This window comes from Diprion similis, chromosome 6 (genome assembly GCF_021155765.1).
Source record: "Diprion similis isolate iyDipSimi1 chromosome 6, iyDipSimi1.1, whole genome shotgun sequence".
NCBI classification, from domain to species: domain Eukaryota; kingdom Metazoa; phylum Arthropoda; class Insecta; order Hymenoptera; family Diprionidae; genus Diprion; species Diprion similis.
The window spans coordinates 12410898-12434597 of NC_060110.1; the positions used below are offsets into that span (position 1 = coordinate 12410898).

General features: G+C 42.1%; 1 protein-coding gene across 2 annotated transcripts in view; it reads left to right on the forward strand.

Annotated features, from left to right (window-relative positions):
* Positions 1–23700, forward strand: part of LOC124407210 (lachesin-like) — a 137127-nt gene that overhangs the window by 81039 nt on the left and 32388 nt on the right. For both annotated transcript variants that reach the window (XM_046883098.1, XM_046883099.1), the window contains exon 2: positions 23529–23609. In XM_046883098.1, coding sequence (XP_046739054.1) covers positions 23529–23609 — 81 coding nt within the window. The remainder of the gene's footprint in view (positions 1–23528; positions 23610–23700) is intronic.

Sequence of the window (23700 nt, forward strand, 5' to 3'; positions counted from 1 at the left end):
GGTGAGGTAGGTTAGCAAAGGTATAATGTTATATATAGATATGATATCCTCCGTCGCGTCGGTCCTCGCCTATATATGTTAATCTCTTTTTGTTTCGTAACCGTGAACAAATGCAACTAACGTATCGAACTTCCGTCCTGGTTAATTTATAGCCGGTGGGATTAGGGGATGAAGTGGAGAGGGAGGGAGGTAGGAGAAAAAGAGAGAGAGAGAGAGAAAGTGGAAGAGCGGAAAATGGCAATTCTGCACTGCGGGCAACTGCCGCCCGGTTGCCCTCCGGTGAAACGCTTAAAAGGTGACCGTCTACCGGGATAAAATATCACTACTACCCCGGGTAAGAAATTGTGGAGCGACCCTCCAGAGTTGACAAAAACAAGGCTAATAATGTTGCGCCGAAGCCAGTATCGTTTGTTTTCTACAGGACTCTCCTGACCGATTCGTTCGAATCGTTACCTCCGGAGAGACAAGCCTTTTATACTATTGGTCGCCGGTATATATGCCAAGCCTCAAGCTGCTTTCTATACCTATACGGTATACATACGTCGACGTTTATACCGTTGGTATACGCAGTGGTATATAAATTCTCCTAACGACTTCGCTGATTATTTCGCATATATATCTCCCACGAAGCTCCGCGGATCCACGTAGGTTGGCAGATATATGTATATGTATGTGTTAGAGGGGTATAACGTTTTATTTTTTCTTCATCCCTTGTTGTTTTTCGCTATCCTTTTCTCAATTTCTCTCTCTTCATCCAAAGTAAAACATCTCTCGACAATTGGATATAATATTTATTGTGCAGTCACGGTGAGCTTGCAATAGACTTGATTCAACGATTAACAATTCTACACCTAGCTTGAATAAATATGCAGTATGAATATATACGGATTAAACGCGGGGTTAAAACCGCAACTTATCTGTTGCAGCGTCGATTAATCTTGTCAGAAGTCAAGCACTCTGTGCACTCCCGTTTTTATATTCGGATAATGGCTGATCGTCGGGACGTTATTCGAAAAATGGGGGGGGGGGGGGGGGGGGGGGGGGGGATTAAAAAAGTGTTGGCTGGAATTATACGAGTGTGCATGGGCGTGATGGGATTCCTCGTTCGCCTGTACGATATGCGAGATGTTTTCACGTCGCGTTACCGGTTCGCATTAAAACGCGAACGAGATGATTCACGTGTGCCCATTGAATTTTCACTGCTACTATGCTCCGGCTCAAAATATTGGCATAACCTCCAACAGCCTGTCGGCTTTCGACGCTTTCAATTGCATGGTACGATGATTGGGGAGCCGATCACTCGGATGAATCTATTAACCGGAATAAATCTCCAATGAATGGCTTGTAGAATTCGACAGTAATGAACTAAAATAAAGGACGTGGTAGATCTCGTTGTAGCGCGAGCTGCTTTACGGACATAAGACACTTAACGAGTCACTTTTTTTATGATTCCAATCTAGAATTATGCTGGAAATATTAGGAATTTTTTTTTTCATTAACTTTAAGGGGTGTGGGGTTCAACTTGGACGGTCTAGAATCATCGTTCAGGTTCGACCTAGTAATTTAAGTCTCGGATATCTTTTTTTGAATAGAAACGATTATGAACAAAGAATTTCATTTGTCGATCAAAGAATTGTTAAAAAAATTTGTATAAAAAAATTTTAGGATTGAAATTCAAAAATCTAGTGACGAGCTTGAATCGATAAACAAGTTTTACAGTTTGTGTCAAAATTTTAACTTGATCGCAGAAAAATTAACCGAGGAATCTGCGCCGGCGGATTGAAAACATGGTCGGCTGCTACTTACAAGCATCATGCCGAAATTTTTCTATTAATTTCAATGAAAAAATTCTAAAATGTTCTTAAAACTATAAATCATAAAAATCTCAAAGTCAAATTTCTTTAAATATTTTCATTTTTCTTCAAAAAAAAAAACTAGTAAAAATTGGTATGATTATAGACTATCCAAGCTGCACCCCCCCCCCCCCCTTCACCCCTTAAGCCTCTTCACAACTCCACTTTGCATCTTTTCCCCTTCTTATCCGTCTCTTATACCTAACACTAAGAATCCTTAAGCCCAAAATGTTCCACATACAGTATCTGCAGTTTCTCTTCCTCGCCTGCATTCTCAAGAACTTTTCCACGAACTTCGACTTTCCACCCCTACGTACTTGTACATTTCCCCATATTTTTTTAAAATAGTGTTCGACGAGGTAAAGCTGTCAAACACCAACAGTCAACTCATCAGCATCTCTCTGAATATCAAATAACAGCCTTAGCTTATTCTAGACCCCCTTTACAACTATGACCATTTACATTTCATCATAAATAATTATTACATCTCACATATTTAATAAAGAAATTCTTTCGTTATCCGATAAATTCATTGTACATCGAATTTTTTTTTTTTTTTTTCTCTCAATTCAAACCACCCCCACTCAAAGTAATTCCAGTTCCTTGCAGATGAAGCTTCGCAAACCTTACCACATTCCATAAGTGGTCTGAGGTTGTCACGACGCGCCCCACTTTTATCTTGCCTTTCAAAATCGCCCACTACCGTCGACATTCCGGTGTAGTCACGAGACGATCTTAGTATTTTATTCACGTAAAATGTTGGGGCCCAGAGGCGTAGTTTAATTCAGACTATAGATACATGCCTACCCACATATAAGTATGGGTTTGATGGTAGGCTGAAGAATATAGAAATTCTCAGCTATAGACTGCGGAAAAAATTTGGAAATGCAGAATACTATGTCCGTCGTTGGATATTCATATCAGTTCTATGCGAAAATTGCTATCGGTCGTGAATCATTTTTCTTTTCTTTTAAATTTTTTTTCCAATTACCAAATTCCGCGAATGTGTAACGTTCCTGTTAATTTGGAGACATGGTTACAAGTACATTTTTTGTATGTTTTGAAAGCAATTACGTATAAAGTTGTTCGTTATTTTGATATCGTTGATGATCTTCATTCGATAAACCGGTCATTCATATGATTATTCTAGGGATTGAGTAAGTTTCAATTTTCGCATACAAAAAACCATCAGAGGTGAAAGCAAATTTCCGAATAAAAACGACGATCCGTTTTATACATAGAATATAGGTAAGTCGATTATCAACTCATCGGTTCCGCAGAGAATGTTATACTCTCTCTCTCTCTCTGATGATTTATGAGTTGAAAATTGCAGAGCAAAAGCAAACTTATGAAACGCGAATCTTGAGAAAGGGTGGAGGTCGGTAAGAGGCAGAGAGCTTGAGCGAAGTTTTATTAATGATAAGAGAAGGGTTCCAGAGTCCATGAAGTAGGTATCCTGTGATCGGCTCGAGGTAGGTAAATTCACGTGCGGTTATGTAAAATATATACTCACTCACCCCCGGGCAAGCTTGTAAGAACTTACCTGAAAGGTGGCGGGAACACATCGTTAACAAGGGTATCGATTCGGTCTCTGGACTATCGCTAACGTGCATTTGGTGTAAAGTTAATCCTGCTCGTTGAGCGATAACGGAGCCAAGCAGTTTGAAATTTGACCGTGATAGCGATTCGGGTAAGGCGGCGTTTATAGGATTTATGATAATGCGCGTGATTCGAATGGGATTTTACCCGATCCGAGACGGCATTGAGTGCCGAGGTGCAAGTTGTCTCGGAACGAGCCTTTGGTCCGAGGAACGATTTACAGGGTCGAGGGGTCGAGGGGTCGAAGGCCTACGCCGGGGCTTCGAGGGTGGTTTCCGCAGCCCGTTGCATTATGGCATCCGTTGCGACCGCGCCATCCTTCTCATCCCCCTCCTTATCCTTGGTCCCGTCGTCTCGGTCTCACCGCTGAAATACACCCCCGCAACCTGCTACATGCACCCACCAGACTCCGCTAATTAATGCTAATTACCCCAACTAATAAATAACTGCTTGAATAAGCATATCTGTTCCCAACTAACCTGCACGTGATAACTCGTCCGAGGATCAACCCACACCGTATATGATGATTCAATCTTAACGCATCGTGTAACACGCGTCACTCGGAACTTTTCCTCGCGTAGTAGATCATCGATCGTCGAGTAATTGTTTTGATACGCATGGATTTTTGCGAGGAAAATTTATCGCTTCGGGGTAGACGATATTAGGTTTTAAGGACTCCTCAAGAACGCGTGGATGTCCCGACAAGATTCCACACGAGTCTCGGTAGTTTGCTTTAGTCTTTTTCAGGGCTGATAAGTTCAACAGTTGAAGCACACAATCTTAAATGTTTTACTGTCCCAAGAAATCTAATCCATTTGCTGAAAGTCTAGCAAAATTTGCAGCTAAAATATTATCAGGTCACTTGAAAAAAATTGCGTGCATCGATATTGAGTGAGAAATTTGAAACATTTTTGAGGTGAGTATTTTTTAAAGCCTGTATTGGCGTCGTATGTTCGGGAAAATAAATTGGATGCAATTGGTGTTGGACAGAAAAGTGACAGTTTCGTAAATAAAGCGGTAAGCTTCGTTGAACTGCGCAATCGTTTGTATGTTGTAAATTAAATACCAAATTTAATCATCGGAGGCGGGGTTGAACTTTCGAATTTGAAAAGTTGCGGAAGCGCCTAATTCCGAATTATTTGGTGGTGAAACTTGTAGTAAAAAAGATTCAAACTTGCACGAAACAACAAAGTTTGGAATGATCGGAACCCGACGGTTCAAGTTTCCGAAATACAAGATACCGAAAATTTAAGTTACCATAGAAGAAAGTTCCGAAAAGTAAAGTTCTGATAGCGCAAAATTCCGTAAAATAAAGTTTCGATGAGGTAAAATTGCGAAAATGAAAATATACTCGCACAACATAGTTCACTGAACGAGTGTGTGTGAAGAAATCAGAAAAAACAAAAATCAGAATGACCAGGATTCTAGGCGATTCCAGAAATCTAAGTCAAAGAAACACAAAAGTGGTGAAATGTCACCAATCCAGAAATTAACAAAATTGCAAATTTTTTATTATTCAGAATTTTAATGTTTCAGATTTTTTAATTTTCTCATTTTCACACTCTCAGAACTTTGAGTTGTCGGAGTTATGCCCTTTTGACATTTTGTGCCCATTATCGATTTTGCCCTTCAGGAATTTGCTGCTTTCGGAATTTCGAAACTCAGATAAATTTGAGGATTAATTTCATCTGCAGAAGTACACCTGAAAACGTACGCTTAATTTATGCTGTATGTGAAAATTTTTAGCAATAATATAACAGATTAAGTTTCAGCGGCGCAGTTCTCCCGCTCGTTAGACTTCCTGAAAGAGAAACTGAACGCAGCTTCATATTAGAGTCTGGATATTAAAGTCTAGATTTTACCCAGTCGAGGTATAAAAGAAGCAGAAAAGCTAACTGGAGCGCTTCAGCCTCGGCGATGACACTTACCTAAGCGCCAAACTACCTACTTGACACCTGAACAATCTCTTCCAAGCTTTTTCCGCCTCATACCTCACTGTTTTCAGTCCCGCTATCTACCCGAAGCGTCAAAGTAACAACCAGCCTTGTATATTCCTTTGAGGTGAAAAGGACGCAACGAGGTCCTGCACGTTTTATCGACAGTTAATTCTACGCGCGATATCGTTATCGACGATATAAGATAAAAATGCCACCGGTGTTACGCAAGCCGTTGCAGTTGGCACGGAAAAATCATTGGACAGAAGTAGGAAACTGGCACCCTCCACAGTTTTATACTGTATTGATTATTTGCACCAGCTAATGGTTTTCGCCCGGTGCGTCAAGTTGAATTAAGCGAGGGATTAGCTCGGGAGGAGAAGAGAAGAAAAAAAAGAGAGAAATTATAAACAAGCGAAAAAATTCAATTTTATTTTCGCATTTTCATTATCTCTGCTCGAGTGGAAAAACGTGAGCTTCTACTCCTGCACGCACAGATGCAAAAACTTTCCTCTGAAACGCGGTGAAAAAGAAATTCAACATTATTTTCAAATTCTTCTTTACACGCCGATCTTTTTGAAAGCGATATAAATTTACTTTCAGAAACGAGGTTAATATAATGTATTTACTATCGCTTTTTGAAAAATGACTAGTGAGATTATGGCTATCCAGTGGGAAACTTTTTTGCCACCCTCGATGCATCGACTTTCCCCGTAGTGCGTTACTTGGCATGCAGATTTGGCACATGCATATAATAGGCGGAATAATACATGGGTGTAAAATGCGAGTTACACATCGAAGGTTTGGGGCGGAATGTTACAGTTTTCACACTACAAAGCGGAGGTTGTTGGCCCACATAAGCGTTGGCGACGTTACCGAAAGCTAATGGGCAATAAGTTAGGAGGCGTCTAGACTAGTGTACGAGACGCAAATTGTACCCCTCCAGGAGTTTGCGAAACCGTAAGAAAATTGAATTTCGCCGTGCGTCGCTTGTGCCCACGTACGTAGGTGGCTGTTGGTGATACACACGTAATCCGCGAACGTCTAGGGCCCGGATGCTTGCAAAGAGCTTGCGAAACTGCGGCGTAAGGTCCTGGCGAAGAGCTTGCATGAGCTCGTAAACATACTGCAGCTGGTAACAGCGCTGTTTTGCGGCGTGCGGTTCCAGCGTCGAAGACTTCAGCGCCGAATCCGAGGGTCGAAGTCGAGACCAAGTTCGATATTTATTGAACTAGTTATGGTAATCCCATCCAGCTCATTACAGTTAATGGGAAAGTTTTTATTTCGAATTTAAGCGACCTTGCGACCTACTTATGGATGCAATATCCCCGGGAGGGGCTAAATTCCCGGCTGCACATAAACTTGGCCCGCTCAACGCGCGTTTTCCATATGAATTTTACATTTTATCCGTTTTTCCCAACGCCGCAGTTATATTACTTCTACAAGTGGAGAATAGAATTACTGCTCCCGCCACTTGACAACTTCCTCTTTTATTTATCCTACTTTTTTTCTCCCCCACTTTTATCCACCACCCTTTTTTCTCTCTCTCTCTTCTCTACTGGTCATAAAAACCGCTTTTCACGCCACCGGGCTAAAGCCGGTGCGAAATAATAGCTGCCCAACGAATTCCAGGATGGATAAAACGGGAGCGAGAGGGTTATTCTCACTGATTCGAGTCAGGAGCTTTGATCGGCTTCTTTACCGTCGACGATGCGTGATCGGGATCAAGGAGCGCGATATATACGCAGGCGAGGAATCTGAGGCTAGAAAGGGGAGGGGTTTGGATAAATTGCATAAATTATTCCATTCGTTTATACACTTCAATCGGGTCGTGGCTCAATTTGCCGGGGGTCGGCAACTAATAGAGGGTCGTTGCTCCTCCGTCGCGTCGACGCGCGTCGTTCGACGGTGAATGCGGGGGATAAAAGGGGTTAGAAATAGCTCAAATACCTCGGACCAACTCGGCACGTAATTTAGCAGGGATGGGGTTAGGTATTATTAAAATGAGCAGCTAGTCCAGCAATAATTAGCCTCCGGAGAGCAGCGACTCGAGCAGTATAACAGACGGATTTGTTGAGGTTCTTTGAGCCGTAACAGACGTCCAGTGATTTTGAGCCAGCGAAAGCTCCGCGGGGGGTTTATATGGTCGGAGCGAGATAAAGACGGCGAGATACTCAAACGGATGCAAACCAGAAAACCGGGAAGGAGAATATAGGGGATGCAAGACCACCGGCATTAATCCAGAATAGGACAGAGCTAAGGGCTCCTGGTCCGCAGGAGGATAACGCGTCCCCGATAAAACTAAGCCGGGTGCGCAACGGAGGCATAAAAAGACCCGGAGTTCCCCGACGCCGTCGGACTCGGCGTCACCCCTCCGCCCCTCCGCCCCTGAAACCCGTCCGGGCGTCGCTTCGCAGTGTCGCTAAATTGCTGGAATATTTTCCCGCTCGAAACTAGACCGCTTGACCGCAACGAAGGGCAACGATAAACCCGGGACTAAAGAATGTGCCGGTCGTTCGCGAGGCCGCTGGTCCTCTTCGACCCGTGATTATTGAAATTTAGGATATATTCCGCGTGACTTCACCCTTAGCTGAACCACCGACTTTATTTTAATTCATTCTGTCGCCAAATCTCTGTACGCATTCAATACACGCCCCATAGATTGCGTTATTTTCAGATTCTTTTTTCGGTCAGAGATTTTTTGTCGGCTTTGCAAGCGTTCTTCTCTCTCACGAAGGTTAGTTATTTATTTTTTTATTTTTTATTAATTCTAGTTCTGACTGATCGTCGATTTTCTGCTCTCGGGAATTCGAAAATACTGTTCAATGGAAACAACGTGTTTTGTACTCGTGCGGGATTAGAATTAAATCCCGGATTGTTGGGTATTATTTTGGCAAGGTGAAACACACGATGCTTCAACGAATAAAAGGGTTTCCTCAATATAGTAGTGAAATGGCATAAACAATAGGGCTTTACCATTCGTGGTTTTTAGAATTAATTTAGAATAGACATGTGAGTATATTATAATTTTAAAAAATGTGGCGTCAAAAGTGATACTGCGAAGAAATTTTTCATTTCAGAACACGGAAATCAATTTTACAGGTGGTATAACCAATTAATCTCAAGTACCCAAGCTCTCTGATTTATTTTTTTAATTCGACCAATACAACTCACGTGAATAGAATCTCTGACTCGATATACGTACGTTTCAAAACCTTTTATATAAATTGTATTCACTACGAGCGTGAAATATAAGCGATGATTGATCTCTGATTGATCAGTGTAGTGAGATTTTCGACAGCCACTTCCGTTTCACACCGATCATACATATATAATGTTCCGATATGTTGCTGGTTCTCGGTGATTCAATGATCTCGGTCTTTAATTACACGAAGCTTCGGCTACGTCGAACCGTGTAGAGTAATGGTTTGACAATAGACCGCATCACCGAGCATCGATCAAGCTGATAACCGCAGGGAAATGTTTCCACGCACCCATCGCATTAGCGCGACCGAGTTGGGCTGATTAATCAGGTATCGGAGGAGACGTTATCCCGGCTCTGTTGGTAACCGGATGTCCCATCTCCACCGTGATAATTGGTTAACTGAATTCACCGTTGACAGATTCAAGGCGGAGTTTGTAAAAATTATATGTATGAAGTTCGCATTCCATCCGTGATCCGTCAACCGGTAGACCCTCTCACAGGCTGGTGCATAATGAAAGCGATGCTCGAGAGCTTAGGAAGTTCGGGAGGGCAGGGAGGAGGGGGGGTGAGGGGGTGGGTTCATCGATTCTGCGCCAAACTATTCGCCGAATCTCTGACGACGACGACACTGACGACAGTGGTTGGTATAGACACCTCGTCGAAAGACGTGACGACATCGGTTCACCCTCGTTGGCACCACGGCTCACAAGTAAATTATTATATAGCCTTGCCGTAGCTTGTCTATAGAGCTAGAGGGTGCGGTCCGAACTTCTACTGGTTTAAGGAAAACTGCAGACAGACTATAAAATCTTCAAATACTAACAGATCGGATTCTTGAGGATCATGAATTAAAAGTCGTTAAGATATTTGATACAGTTAACTAGTTACAGTAGTTTTCGGGCAGAGAGTACAAGCTGGTTACTGTAAAAATAACGGTAATGACACTGATTTTTTCCCCTCCCCGCACTATATAAGCACTGTGTAACTGAAATTCTAGGTGTACGTAAGTCTTTTGTGCAAAATTTGCACCTCGTCTTGTTGAACAAGTCTGGTGACGAGAAGCGTGTTGGTATTTTGGCAAGATTGTATACGTAAAGTTGACTGAGAGAAGTTGCGCCATGCAACGGCGACATCTCTCCAATTAACTTTTTGCCGCGGTTAGTCTAAGGTTGGACAAACAACGGATAGACGCATGGGCTGCAAGCGATGGTGATGGTTCGGTCGCGTTTAGTATGATGAAAGTTGAACGGTATAAGCTAAACTAAACTAAGATTCGGTGAAGAGTGCGCAGAGCGAAGTCGAGAGTGCAAGACTGAAAAGAAAATTGCGTTGATCTTGTTTTCTTTAAAAATTGAAGCGAAAAAAAAAAACACTCCTATTATTTCAATTCCCTCTCGTAAATAAGGTTCAAGACTTTAATCAACGAAACACGGTATCGCCCCGGCCTCGTAAACAGTTACACGGGTCAGACGAGAGTTCCATTCTGGTATCACCAAGCGCTGTGCGGGGTTCTCCACCCCTTCTTTCCTCTCATTACTTTAATTCCTCCGGATTTTCATCACCCCCGGCTGGATTTGACGTCCTCACTACCGCGACGGGATTCTCATTCCCGGATCGGAGGCCGATTCGTTTGCTGGAGGTGTGCAGGACGAGGGTGGCGGGAAGAGGAACAAGGGCAGAACAAAAGTACGGATTTGTGTATACGAGTGAAGGGAAAACAAGTGGCTTCGCGATAGTGCAATCTTCGGGCGGTGTCGAGTTTTCCGCCTCGTCGATCCCGCCCGCTCAGCTTCGCTGCCCCGTTCCATCCCTCTCAACCCTCTCCCCCCAACCCCCAACCCCCTGCATCCTCGCCGTCGCCCCGTGCTTCTTCGACCTCGACGACCCGCCCCGGCAACCCCAACGAACAGGATAGCCTCGTCAGCGGGTGCACGTTGCCTTTAACTGGCCGCTACCGCAACGCTGCGGATCGGAGGGGGTCTCATCTATTCCCTGACTTCGTAAGCAGTACTCGCAAGCATTGTGAGCCACTCGAGCTGCGTTAGTCAAATACAAAATTACCCGGCAGGGCCCCCCTGCGGCACCTCCTCTATGGTACCTGATATGTACGTTAAGTATGGTGCGTCTAGTTAGGTCGGGTGAATCGAGTATCACTCTCACGTGACACTTATGACGTGGATTTTCTCATCTTTTCAAAAATATCCGTTAGTACTTGGAAAAGATCGAGGCATCCGGGTTAAAACTACACTACAGTCTGGAGAATATTTCATATTCTAGCAGTAAGGGAAACCTGTGCCAGTCATTTACCCGAAATTCCCACGATTGATTACGCTAATAAACCTGACACGAGAAGGCCACATTTTACATTCCCTCAAATTTGCTCGTGCATTTTCCGAAATCACCTTCGACACGATACGAGTATCTCGTCTAAGGACACATTTTGGAGCTGAGTCTTGCTTGTACGTACTGCAAAAAGCCGGGAAATGAGGGGTAGATTTTTATTACACTGGGGGGACTTACAAGCCGCGAGGTTGTGGATTCAAATTGTAGAACCTTGGGCGTGGTCGGGCTGATTTGGGCGACGACCTTCCGCCAGTTCTCATCCTTCCTCTCTTACTCGTCTGTCAACAGCTATTCCAAACCAGCTTGCACCACCCTCGATCCCGCAGTGCAAATCTAGGCGAGGTTACCTTGCAGACGTTTGATATCGTTTCATATTACAAATCCTCCTCGGTCGCTCTGGTGCAGTATAGCTTCCATGCTCCTCGGAGCTCAAGGGGAATCAAAGCCGACATTATTATGTCCGGATGCAGACAGACAACGGGACGCCGCACCGCCGTTCCATCCATAATCTTTGACCGCCGAGGTGGTGGGATATCCGACTCTCTCGGAATCCAAATATCTTCGCTGTCAAGGCTATTAAGATAGATGAAAATCTGCCCTCGATAATGAGCCCCGTAAATTGAAAAAAAAAGAGAGAGAGAGAAAGAGACAACTTTGAAGGAGGCAAACTTGCATAAGTTCCAATTTCTGAAGCTAGGCGGCAGAATTCAGCTGGCTAGTTTCTAACGGGAGTAAAGGGCATTCACGAGTGGAGCTGCAGCAGAGTTCTTTGGAGAACGCACTCGCAGTTTGCGAACTCATGGTCGCGGTATCCGGGACAAGTTCCTTCGCCCCGGTCGTCTCAAACGGCGGCTTAAACTTACATACGAAATCTGCAACTGCCACATACACGTCGGCTATAAAGCTTCGCAATTCGCCTTCTCCCGTTGGCAAGGTCTTATCTGAACAGCAGGCACGGACATGTGGATGATGCGGTAGCGGACTTTTTCGTTCAACGTCAACCAGAATTATATGTACATCCAAGGGGAGGTTTTAAACCTCGCACTCTACCCTCTGGCGTGTTTACTTTGTGTGTACGAATTTACGTGATTATTAACCGCGGTCGAGGGATGAGGTGCTGTGGGAAATGGGCGAGATTACCCCACCATTCAGCCTCGAAATACGACGGTCTTTGTGAATCATTTTGTACTTCTTCAACCTGTGGTCATTCATTTACCTCGCTTAGCAGGAGTAAACGCAATTGTATATTAATAACTACTAAAGTACTTTTGTCAAAAAAAAGTGCATGTGAAAATGAATTAAAAATGACAATTATAATTTATGAAATTGCAATACATTATATTTCAATTTCGAGTGAATAGTAATATTTGGTCTGTCTGCTCGATGTAATTCGTTTGACGTATACATTTTTGCACAAAGACGCCTTCACCTTTCCTGTTACCTTTAGCTCGAAATGCATTTGCTTGCGTTTATTCTATTCGTGAGTCAATTAAGGCTTTTGAACCATTTGAAGTTCTGTCGTATTATTCGCGAACGGAAAGCTTAAGCGCCTTAAGCTGACGGCTGCCCGCCTATATATGTATAATACTTTCCGTGTACAAGAATCGTTGGTTCGTTTTGCCGGTTCCCAACAAAGGACATGAACACCAGAGACCCACAAGACAAGGGCGTGTAATGTTTGCCTGAAAGTCAGCGTACAGTTTCTTTAAACAAAGCTCGACTAAACGCTGAATAATATGCCATTTACGCGGTGAATTTGCAGTGGGTGCAGTATGTACATTGGGTGAAGTTTATATGCCATTGCCTTCAAAGCCACAGAGAGAGATAAATAGGGACGAAGAATAAGGAAAAAAAGGACACCGAAGAAAGAAAAACGAGGAAAGATGGAATATTTAATCGGAAAGGCCTAAAGGCAGCGAAATTTGCGGAAGGCTAATTAATTTTTCATTCGAAAATTAAACGCAAGCATGACCGAGAACAAGGAGTGTGATAGAAATTTCTCAGAGAAAGAGGAAGAGAAGAAAAAACAGACCGGAAAGTGCCTGATAAAGTACGTGGTAGCATCCGAGGTGACTGCTGCCCGAACGCTAATGTCTGTTAATTAACCATCGAATAATCTCGAGAATTTTTCAAACTCAGTTGAATCAACCTGGCAGCTTCGCAGTTTGGTAACGCTGATATATTACAGCTACATCCTACTTGTACGCGCTGGCATCAAAGCGTTTACTTTTCATCTCTCTGTTCGGCGCGCGTTACAACTGCTCGCGTATCCAACATAATGAGTTGGAAAAAGGTTTTCCATGTAATATGACTGGCGCTTGCATTTGAGAAGCGAACGAAAGAAAAAGAGGATTGCAAATAAAAATGTTCCGTTTCCGGAGAAGCGGCGATGAGAGAAACTCTGTAGAATTTATGCATACGATCAAATTCGTTCAATTAGAGTGCTCGTCGTCGACACGGAATGCAAACCATCTTTCATTCAACCTTTTAAACAGTTCTCGTATTTCTGATTCAACCGGGGTTGCAAGTTTTTTGCTGTATATTGAAGACCCCAAACGCGTGTCATGCTTGTATCGAGGATAGAGGCTCATTTTTTCTGTAAGCCGAAACTAGCACGTGGACTGAAAATTAAGTAAAAACAGGTAGTTTAAGAGATCAAAACTGGCCTTTGACATGATAAAGTTAATGCCACCTGAAACACGGTGGCAGATTGGCTGTGGATCCTATCTCAGTGTTGAACTGTACGAAGCAAATTGTATACGGAATTTCATCGAGGTTAAACTCGAAGACTGTAGGAAATGCGTGAGTTGAATTTAGTCAAGTGGGTTAGGTACGACAGGCTGAAGATGGCATATATGACTAGAGATACCAACGTCACGATCTCTCGCACTCAGCTTGTAAATGACGAACCTTCACGGTGAGAGCTTTTCTGAATGCTCGAAGGTCTGACTAATATCGAGAAACGGGAAGATCCATATCTTAATTAAAATATCGATCTTTCATTCGTACGTTTACAGCGGAGTAAAAGAACTTGGTTCTATTTGCGAATACGAAGTAAACTCTGCTCTTCGCGTGGAAATGCAAAATATTGCATTTGCACGGTTCGAGGTTTGAACAGCTGTTCGCGCATTGGCCAGACTGTTGATTTATTTAACACAGTTAGACTTGGAAGATCATTACACTGTGTAATTTTTATAAGCAGGTGCTAATGAAAGACCAAAGAAAACGCGATATTGGCTTTGGAGAAACGTTGTCTCTACTGACGACGAAACTTGAGATTTATCGAAAGGTTTCGCGTTTCTTGAATCGCTTGTTACGTCGTTATGTACACCAAGTTAATTGTATAATTTGACTCTCCTTAACCTCAGCTTACGTAAAGTATTGACAGTTCTACCATACCGGCACAAGAGACTGAAGTTAATTGTGAATCAGATTTATTTAAGACTTGTGACCCAGAAAAGTATTACAGAGATATACGTATTACGAGTTAGTTCGGTTCTTCGAATCTGCCCTGTTTTTTTTTTCTTCTAACTTCCCCGTGTCCACTCGATGCCATTTCTTTTTTATTGACATTGCGGATAGAAAGTTTGATTCATCTGAAGGGGGCTAAAAGTTGGAGGAAATTCGGAATTTGCCGAGTAATACGGTGTTATATTGAAAGTGAGTAGATCGATCACTATGGCTCGTGATGTCGATATTAATTATGAGAACGTTTCTTCAAAGATCCCAAATTCCCGTTTCGCATAACGGTTGCGAACAAACCTAACCGTGATAAATAATTCATAATGTTTCGAAAATTCGATACACATTGATGGACCGGATAGCGTGGAAGTTATCTATTCGACAGCGATCGAGTTTGCCCGCTGTAGTCGTAAGTTTTCAACAAAGTTTTCCCCTAACTTTACCGATATTTTACGTAGGAATAATTATTTATGTCCGCAACCCAATTTCTCCACGACCGTTAAAAAAGAAAAGAAGCAAACCAATCGCCGTCTGCGGTGAATCCGTAGCGGTTTACGGACGGGCGGATGAAACGCACGATATAAAGAGCATCGGCTGATCGTAAAAGGAATTGCGTGAAGCGCCTCTTATTCAAATCGCATATTTCGCCTCGAGGGTGACCGAAACAGCGTCGGTTATTGTAAACGTCGGTCACGCACCGGCTATTCACGGGGATTTACCATTGACGATTGTCCGTGCTTATACGAATGCAGTTAAGTATCTCCCGTTGTTCAAGATCCCATCGAAACGGCGTGTCAATATAAATGTAAATGTCATTGCGAGCTGCACGCGACGCATACATTCGCACCTCGGGATCTGCGGGGAAAAGGGCGCGATTGCAGGTCGCCGAGAGGTGTAATCGAGAATATGGGACGTTTCGAAAATTGAATCGACGTTCCGATTTGAATGAACAAAAAGGGCCGAACGCGTGCATCGCGCTATTTCACCTCTAAAACCGTTACCGATTTCGTCAACATTCCCGCTAGTTAAAATTCCAAAGTCGTCCGACTACCCCCTGCACATTTGTACAACGTTGCAGCCGAGGTAGGTATAAATTTTCACCCCCCTACCCAGTTTTCACCCTCCCATGTCCACCTGCATTTATGAGATATTTACGCAGCTGCGGATCGCAAAACCGACGAAATTGTGACATCGATTGAAATTCAGCTACACCAATTGGCGATATAGCCGTGCATCGAAATCACCGAAAACACGAACACATCACTCTTAGCCTCTCCAATTCGGATATTATCCCTTTTCTGTTTTCCTACGCGTGTCTGTTTCAAGGCTTGCAGCCGATATTAGCCATGGCCGCTGGGTATATTAATTCCGATCCTCGTTAATATACATATACGAAAACGTTATCAAACGTCGTCCAGAACTGTAACGTATATCTACGTACGTAGACACGTATATATAGTGCCCAAGTTATACGTATCTGGGCTCCATATCCCATCTACACCCTAGACACACAATGCCCGAGACTAGCCAAGTATTTCACTTAGCAGCATACCTCCCTTTGCTCTGAGCTCTATAATCCTTGGTAGCAATTGTGAACTTGGGTGTAATGGAGACGAATCGTTAATCGTTTTATCCCTATCTCCCTCGGTCTCCTCGTCTATCCTCGGCTCCGCTCCACGGGCACAAACAGTTTCAAACTATATAGGGAAATCCAAAATTTATCGTTCGATGAAAGTAATTTAAGCTCCGCTCTTTGGTGGCGAATAAAGATTATCCTACCGAAAGTGATTCTATTATTTGATACAGAGATTGAATTTGAATAATGGTATATTATATTGTGTGAAAATTTGAAATAAACAAAAGCAAGGATATCCGATCTAAAGTTATACAAAACGTTCACGTGTAGGTTATTTTAGATCGATTCGTCTTCCTGGGTTGGAGGAAAAAATTAACCCGCAGTAAACTTTTTGTGAATTCGAACTCTTAGCGAACTAAACTCTGACTGGAATAAATCTCGTGGTCGTTGGCCCCCCCCATCCGTATTTGGCGCAGGAACGTCGTCTTTATTTTAGTTCCCTGAAAGCTGCAGGCTTGCAGACTGAACGGTCTTGCCAAAATGAACATAACATTTTATGCAGCTATAATGCGATATGCGTATACCAGCAAATGATTCATGAGGTGAAATAAACGTCGTGCGTCACTGTGGCTAAATTTTTCGCGATGAATTAATAAAGAAACAGTGATTCATTTGCCGAGACTTGATCAGTCATGGTATACCCTCTGGACTTCATGTGGCTGGAATCGAAATTGAGAGACGTATGCATCGACATATTTTAATTGAACATTCGGTTGCACGAAATGTTTTATGAGCCGATAGAATCGACCCAACTGAAAGCTTGGTATTTCGTTTATTAAACCCCGTATATTTCTTGAACACTGTTTCCACCTGGGCTGTAGTAATAAGGTGAAAACTTTTTCCACGATGTTACCAACATTCTTCATCAACAAGAAAAAAAAATGTTTAACCATCTTCGTAAATTATATGAGTATGCATAGTATGCACGAACCCTTTTCTTTTCATATTGTTTAGACCTTGAAAAGTCACGAGTCACACGGAGTGCGTAAAAACTTAATTTTTTCAGGGGTTAAAAATTCCATTTGGACCATTTGGATGTGCATTACAAGTGTATGCATGCCGATGACAAGTCGACGAAAATTGCGATTTCGCGTTTTAATCTTAAAACTTGGCATGTTCTGGTGTATTTGCGTTAAGATTTCATTGGCGAGAAATTCGCGACAGAAATTGGTGCCAGAAATCGACACTGCGGAAAGCGGGTGAGTGTACGAATATACCCTGACTTGTACAACTGGGACATTGTCGTGAGGAAATAACGCGAGGATAAGGTTCAGATTGTCGAGGTTCTTCCCGCAGCTTCACGGTTCTGCAGTAGCTGGAGGGCCTCCACGTGCCAACTTGGCTGAAGATGGCGATTCTCGGATAAACCAACTTTCTAGGTTCAAAGTTAGAAACTTATCCCCTCTGTTGCTTCATGTGCTCCCCATCCAACTTTCTTGCTTCGATCCATATTTCATTCGGTTCAAAAGAACTTGGCTGCAGCATTCTTGTGCCCTGACCTAAGCTCCGCGATGTACGCGGATATACTTCGAAAGTATCCAAAGCTCCTCTCTTTTATGACAGCCATGAAACGGTGTTACCTAATGGTGAACTTGACTGACAGCTTCGATTGCGCGTGGAAATACGGGTGAATCCAATCTTAATATACTCCATAAATCAAGCAACGAGAAACTCGGTTATTTACGTACGTTTCACCCCCCGGAGAGAGCGAATTCAGCTGTGTTTAAACGACTCTGCGTCAATTCTTGAAATAATCTCTAGACCTGTGTACCATGATACAAGGGTTTGAACGAATCGATATACCTACCACCACGCTGCATGCAACGCAAACTGCACCGTACTTGAAATATGCACGAGTCGTCTCCCCCGTGAGCAAAAAATAGTGGGTATATTTCTTCTCTACCCGCCACAGCAATTATTTTATCATCCCTGCAAAAATTTTCGTCTATATATCCACTCCGCGTCGTCCATGTGACCACAGGATTAATGTCCGTACATTTATCTACCTGCAATGTTTGTATCATAGTGCAAAATGCGGTAATGAAAAGTCATGGTCAAAATTCCTGGTCGGATAAATTCGCGAACGAATCTTTCGATTAAATCCCCTCGACGATCGTTATTTCCCATAAAATTTTGCTGAAAAATCACGCGTCGATCAGTCAATAATTCACGCAGCATCTGTTCACTTCGCAGCATTGATTTGGAAACGTAAAAGCGGATGTCATTTCACGACCCACCTAATAAAATGATTCTATCATTTTCGGGATGAATTTTGATAAATTTTTTGACATTGAAAGAAAAATAACAAGTGTCAAACGTCATATGTGAGAAATTGCTAAAACCAAATTCACGGATATCGCAAATCGTGAGATACAGGTTCTTCCGAGAAGAGTGAAAGTGTTTTCCGCGTAGGTGTCAGAGATTGAAGAGGCCATGAAGTGGGTGGTACATAATCTGAATAAATTAGCGTAGCTAACTAATGGCGGTGCTTGGTAAAATTAGCGGCAGAAAAATTTGTGTAATTAATTCAGCGCTGTTGCCCAAATAATTATTCAGTGATTACATAATTCAACGAGTAGATCTATTGCTTCAGAACTCGCCAACCGCTGTTAACTTGCTTTACGATTCACCCCGGCCTCCTTTGTCTCAGATAAATTACGACGCGTCATGCACCCTTCCAAATTCACACGCAATCTGGTTTCGCGTTATCGAGACCGTGTTTCAACCCTTTGCCATAAAGTTTTAACGAATCGTGTATAACTCGGAACGACTCTCATAAAAAATAAAGTATAAAAAAATAATTCCAGTTATTCTAATAAATAACAATATGGCTCAAACAGTTCGATGAAAATAAATGAATTATTAAATTTTTCGATACGTGTTCACGTGAACGTTGAAGTTTTGGGGTAAACGCGAAGGTAGGTCGTTGGATTGTTTTTTTGTCAAAATGCATATGTCTCCAACAACCTTCCGAACCGTTGTTTCTTTATTTTCTCTCTTTGCTATCGTCTTTTTCAAATCAAATTTCCAAACCTACCCTCCGAATATTGCCCTGTCCAAATACGAGGCGGTATCTACGTGCCCAAATATACACAAAACGTTATAAACCTTCTTACGAACACGTAGATGTACACGGGGAGCATACATCGTGAGAGAATGATCCGCATTCTTAAAACGTCCAAGCCCACTCTCTAAATGTGAATCAGTTATGGATATACCATGGAAAAAATCAGTGTATAAACACTGAAAATCAGTGAAATATCAGTGAAAATTAACCGAATCGTCAGATTACTTGCTCAGTTTTTTTTCAAGCGGTATACTTATAACTGAATATCAGTAAATTTTTACCGATTTAAATTTAGAGAGCAGGTGAATAGCAACGGATATTTATCTAGTCGACAAATTTTGTAAACTGAAAAATTAGGAGGACTCTGACCGGTTAAACTCGGGCTTACAATTAACGTCATTCGAACATTGAAACGTGATCTGTGACTGTTCGTTTGAAACCGGAAACTCCGGGGTGGTGTCTGAAATGCGTGAATAGTGATTGGAACGTCCTGATCACACCAGAGTTTCATCACCCTTTCCCGAATGCATCCCTTTCTGCTACTAGAATTTCCTTGAAAGGCGAGTATGCGCCGATGGTAACCCTTCATCACAGCCTGCCAATTGTTCACCTCATTCGTCCACAACAATTAGCTTCATGTTCAATGCCGATCAATCCCGTATCACGACCGAATGATGAAATAGGTAATTGGGAATACTGATTCGCGTTATTTTTTGCGATGACTTATACTAACCGACGACGATTTTTCTAATCATGCGTGATCCACATGTAACGTGAATTGGAATAATAACTGTTAACAGATACTCGCTTGTTGCTTTTAGCTATCGCACTTTCAGCGCACGTTGACATTAAATGCAACATATACATGTACATGTATATGTACACAAGTATAATATATACAAGTAAGTATCAGTTTTGAATATTACTTCGCGGCAATAAACCGCCGTTGGCTTGAGTAAATATCTTCTGAGTACGCGCGCACGCATACTTACATTAAACGTATGCATTATATAGGCATACATACCATCCTGGAGTCGTTCAAAGGGAAGAAATTGAAGTTGCAGGGATAGTATAAGCGACAGACGGAGAGCAGGGAGATTTCGTTGTATAAGAAAAATATCCGCATTCCGTAACGATGAAACTTTTATTAAAACCACGTTACATACGTACCGACAATTTAGCTCGGAGCGACCAATGCAATTCGGTTGTAAAATTTCGCGAATATCTGAGAAATTCCAAGCACTCTGTGTTGAGAACGAAACCTTTTTTCGATTAGTTGAATGCAGTCACGGCTAACGCTGAATAACATATACAGTATTTATGCAAGCACTTACTGCTGGTGTGTAAGCAGAACGGGAAAAATGAAGTCAATCCTTTGTTGCACCCTCTGAATTCGCTCTATTCGTGTCTTTCACCCCTCTAAGGTGTTTCGTTTCGTGTAGAACAATTTGTAAGTGACGTTAGCGATCATGTGTACAGCAGAAAGCTTACGTTGCAACAGTTTCCGGAAGTCATATTTCTGCTTTTGAGATGTATAGGTAGGCTATTCTGGGTTATAGAAAATACGAGCAACACGCGGTCTTAAGCTGGTCCTTTTGATGGTATAGCAAAAAGTAAATTGATGACATCGACGAAAGGGATGAACGCTCTGGGTATACTGGACAAAAAATGTAAAAGCATACAGGAAGTCTTCCACGCAATTATCTCAGTCTCCCTTATACCGGACGATTTCGATCTTTTTATCGTCAAAGAATTTCTAGTCGATGAAAAAGTTTAATACAGAACTGCGCCTAGGAAAAAGCTTATTCGCAATAAAATATCGCAAGGTTTCATTCGCAATTTCACTCTATATACTGAACCTGGTATACAAAGAAAATGAATGCGGAAAAAACTGAATAGTTGCCATTAGTAATCCGTATCACATCAAGTGAAAGAGATCGTGATTGTATCGCGGTGCTAATGCTCAAAGTGCCTATCATTTTTTTCCATTGGTAATCGTTCCATAGATTGATTTCTAAGCTAAATACTGATAAAAAATGTATCTGCTCTTTTGGCTTTAAAGCTTTTTAAAAACAAATTATACGCCTTTTTGGCTTTAGATGGCTCTCTAAAGCCAAAAGGGCGTGTAAACAAGTGAACGCCCTCTTGGCATTTAGGGCCACGATATATTTACCGATCCAAAATAAAGTAATTATATAATGAACACTTGAAGCAAATTTTCAGAAATCTTGCAACAATTGTCAAAAGAATCCATACGACTAGTAGAAATAAATCCTTGCATGCACATCAAGTCCACAGACGTGGTCGTACGGCAAATTGTCACCATTTCCCTGGCACGTGACGGTGCATCGTGTCATGTGTGAAAATGTCGTCGGTATTCCTCCAAGACAACACGTCGTTCGTTTTAAGTATTCACGTGATTCGGACCAGTCGCCTATAACCCTGCTGCACTAAGTTCCGTTTCAAGTTTGCAATTTCCACCCTCTTGGAGAAGCCTGAAACATCAATTGCGGTTTTTCGCTGTTGGTGATGAGGAAGATCCACGCGACGGCTAAACGAGGCCTTGTTAAGGACTTGAAATGGTTCGTAGTACGCGGTACGTAAACGGGTCGTCAAGCTGCTCGATGGTCGTTTACCGGCATGTTTCGCCGGGGGAATAACAGCCGGGTGGACTAACAAGTCGAGTTAGTATTTGTCAAGTAAATAAGCCTTCTCTCTTTCGCTCTCACAGGCTAATTTCGAAAAGGGGCCTCCGGGTATATATTATAGGTACTTTGACGAGAAAAAGGGTTGGCAATTTTCACAGCGCGGACGACGGCCGGCTGTATTTGAACGTCAAGGGATACTGCGAGTCGTTAAAAAATCATTCCCGAGTGTGATAAATCACCCTGAAAAATTTGAAACTAATTTCTGCCTACTGCAGATCGTGTTGCCAACGTTTGCGCGGCGCGTATATATTCGCGCTTTCGCGAAACGAATATAATGACTGAAAAGTTCGCGAGCAGATGTGGAGCCGGTGAATCGATGCCGACTTGATGGTTCACGATGGATTTCAAAACGTGGAGCAGAGTTTGTGGAATACAGCAAACAAACGAAACGATATAAAAATGAACGTTTTACTTGTGCGTTATATTTCACGTTAAAGCACGAATAGAGGCAAAGGATCAATTATGACTCTGGCTTGTATATGTATACATGGACACGTACTCGGTATAAACGTGCATACGAGCAGCCGATAATTTGGTTGATTTAGTGAAGAGGGTGGAAAAGAAAAAAAAAAAGAAAAAAAAATGATAAAAAAGTCGAGTCTAAAGAAAAGAAAGAACAACCGGGAAAACGGTAAAAACGGGGCAAAAAATAAAGGGTAAAAAAGCGGGACAACCCTTCCGGTAACAGTTTAAATATTTATTTTAGAATTTCTGTACCTGACATAACGAAACATTATTCACAAGCCAAGGCAAGTACATCGCGGCATGAAGATTAGAGTCATAATCTACAGCGTGCAGGCGGGGTAGAAAATTTCGATGCTTACAACCACTCGTCTCTCCGTTAAACCATGGTTTATACGTATAATGTGTATATGCACTCTTATACCGCAGACATCCCATATACACGTTACTTTTTCTGAGATTTAACGGCGAGAGAACTTATTGCCGCATTTGCATACATCATTTTTGTGCGGACGTAACCGTTGAAGCACCTGTTATTTTATAACCTCAGACCCGTTGCTTTTCTTATGCGGTCAGATTACACAGGGCTAAAAAATTTGCCAACAAAACGCTGAATGAATCAGTCAGTGTATTTTGGTGCGGTGATCACGATGACGTGTTAACCGTTTTTTTTTCATCAGGTCAGGATTCCTAGGTATTCCGATCGAAAAGTAGGGCTTCTAACGAAAAATGTCATTTTTGAATCGCATCCTCTCCCAAAGAAGTTTATAACGTACAGTGAAAAAAATGAATGCTGTTTTTTGTGATCTATAGACTGACGTACTATTTTATTCTAAACTTTATCCCGCTTGCAAGTAGCCTTAAACATTTTTAACCCGGGAATTTTGGATTTTTCACGTTTTTCAAGTTTCATACGCATTATTTCTATATACTCTGTTATACTCTACTTTAAACGTTTCATACAAGATAATTTTAATGTGACAAGGATGTTCTCATCTATCTCAAATAACAGCTTAAGTAATACACTTTGACAAAACATTTTCATGACTAAAGTGTAAATATACTTAGACATTAAATATAAAAAAACGTACTAATACTTCATATATGCGTGTGTTATGTCAAAGTAAACAGAAAATTTCATTCCAAGTATGGGCTGGAAGTGAATTTGAAGCGTCAGATTCACCGTATATTCTATGCAAAAATTGATGAAACTAATCCTCCGATACTAAATAGGTGAAATTTTTTCTTCTCTTCCGCAGGACGACAGACGAGAAATTCGGATTATCATGGAAAGCTGTCGTCTCTTCATCTCACGCTGGCAACAGAGGAATTCAACAATGGTGAGCATCTGCAATCAATGCGTATCGCAATCACGATATACGTATACTATACATGGTATACATGTATCATCAAACTTGCGTAAAACTTCGG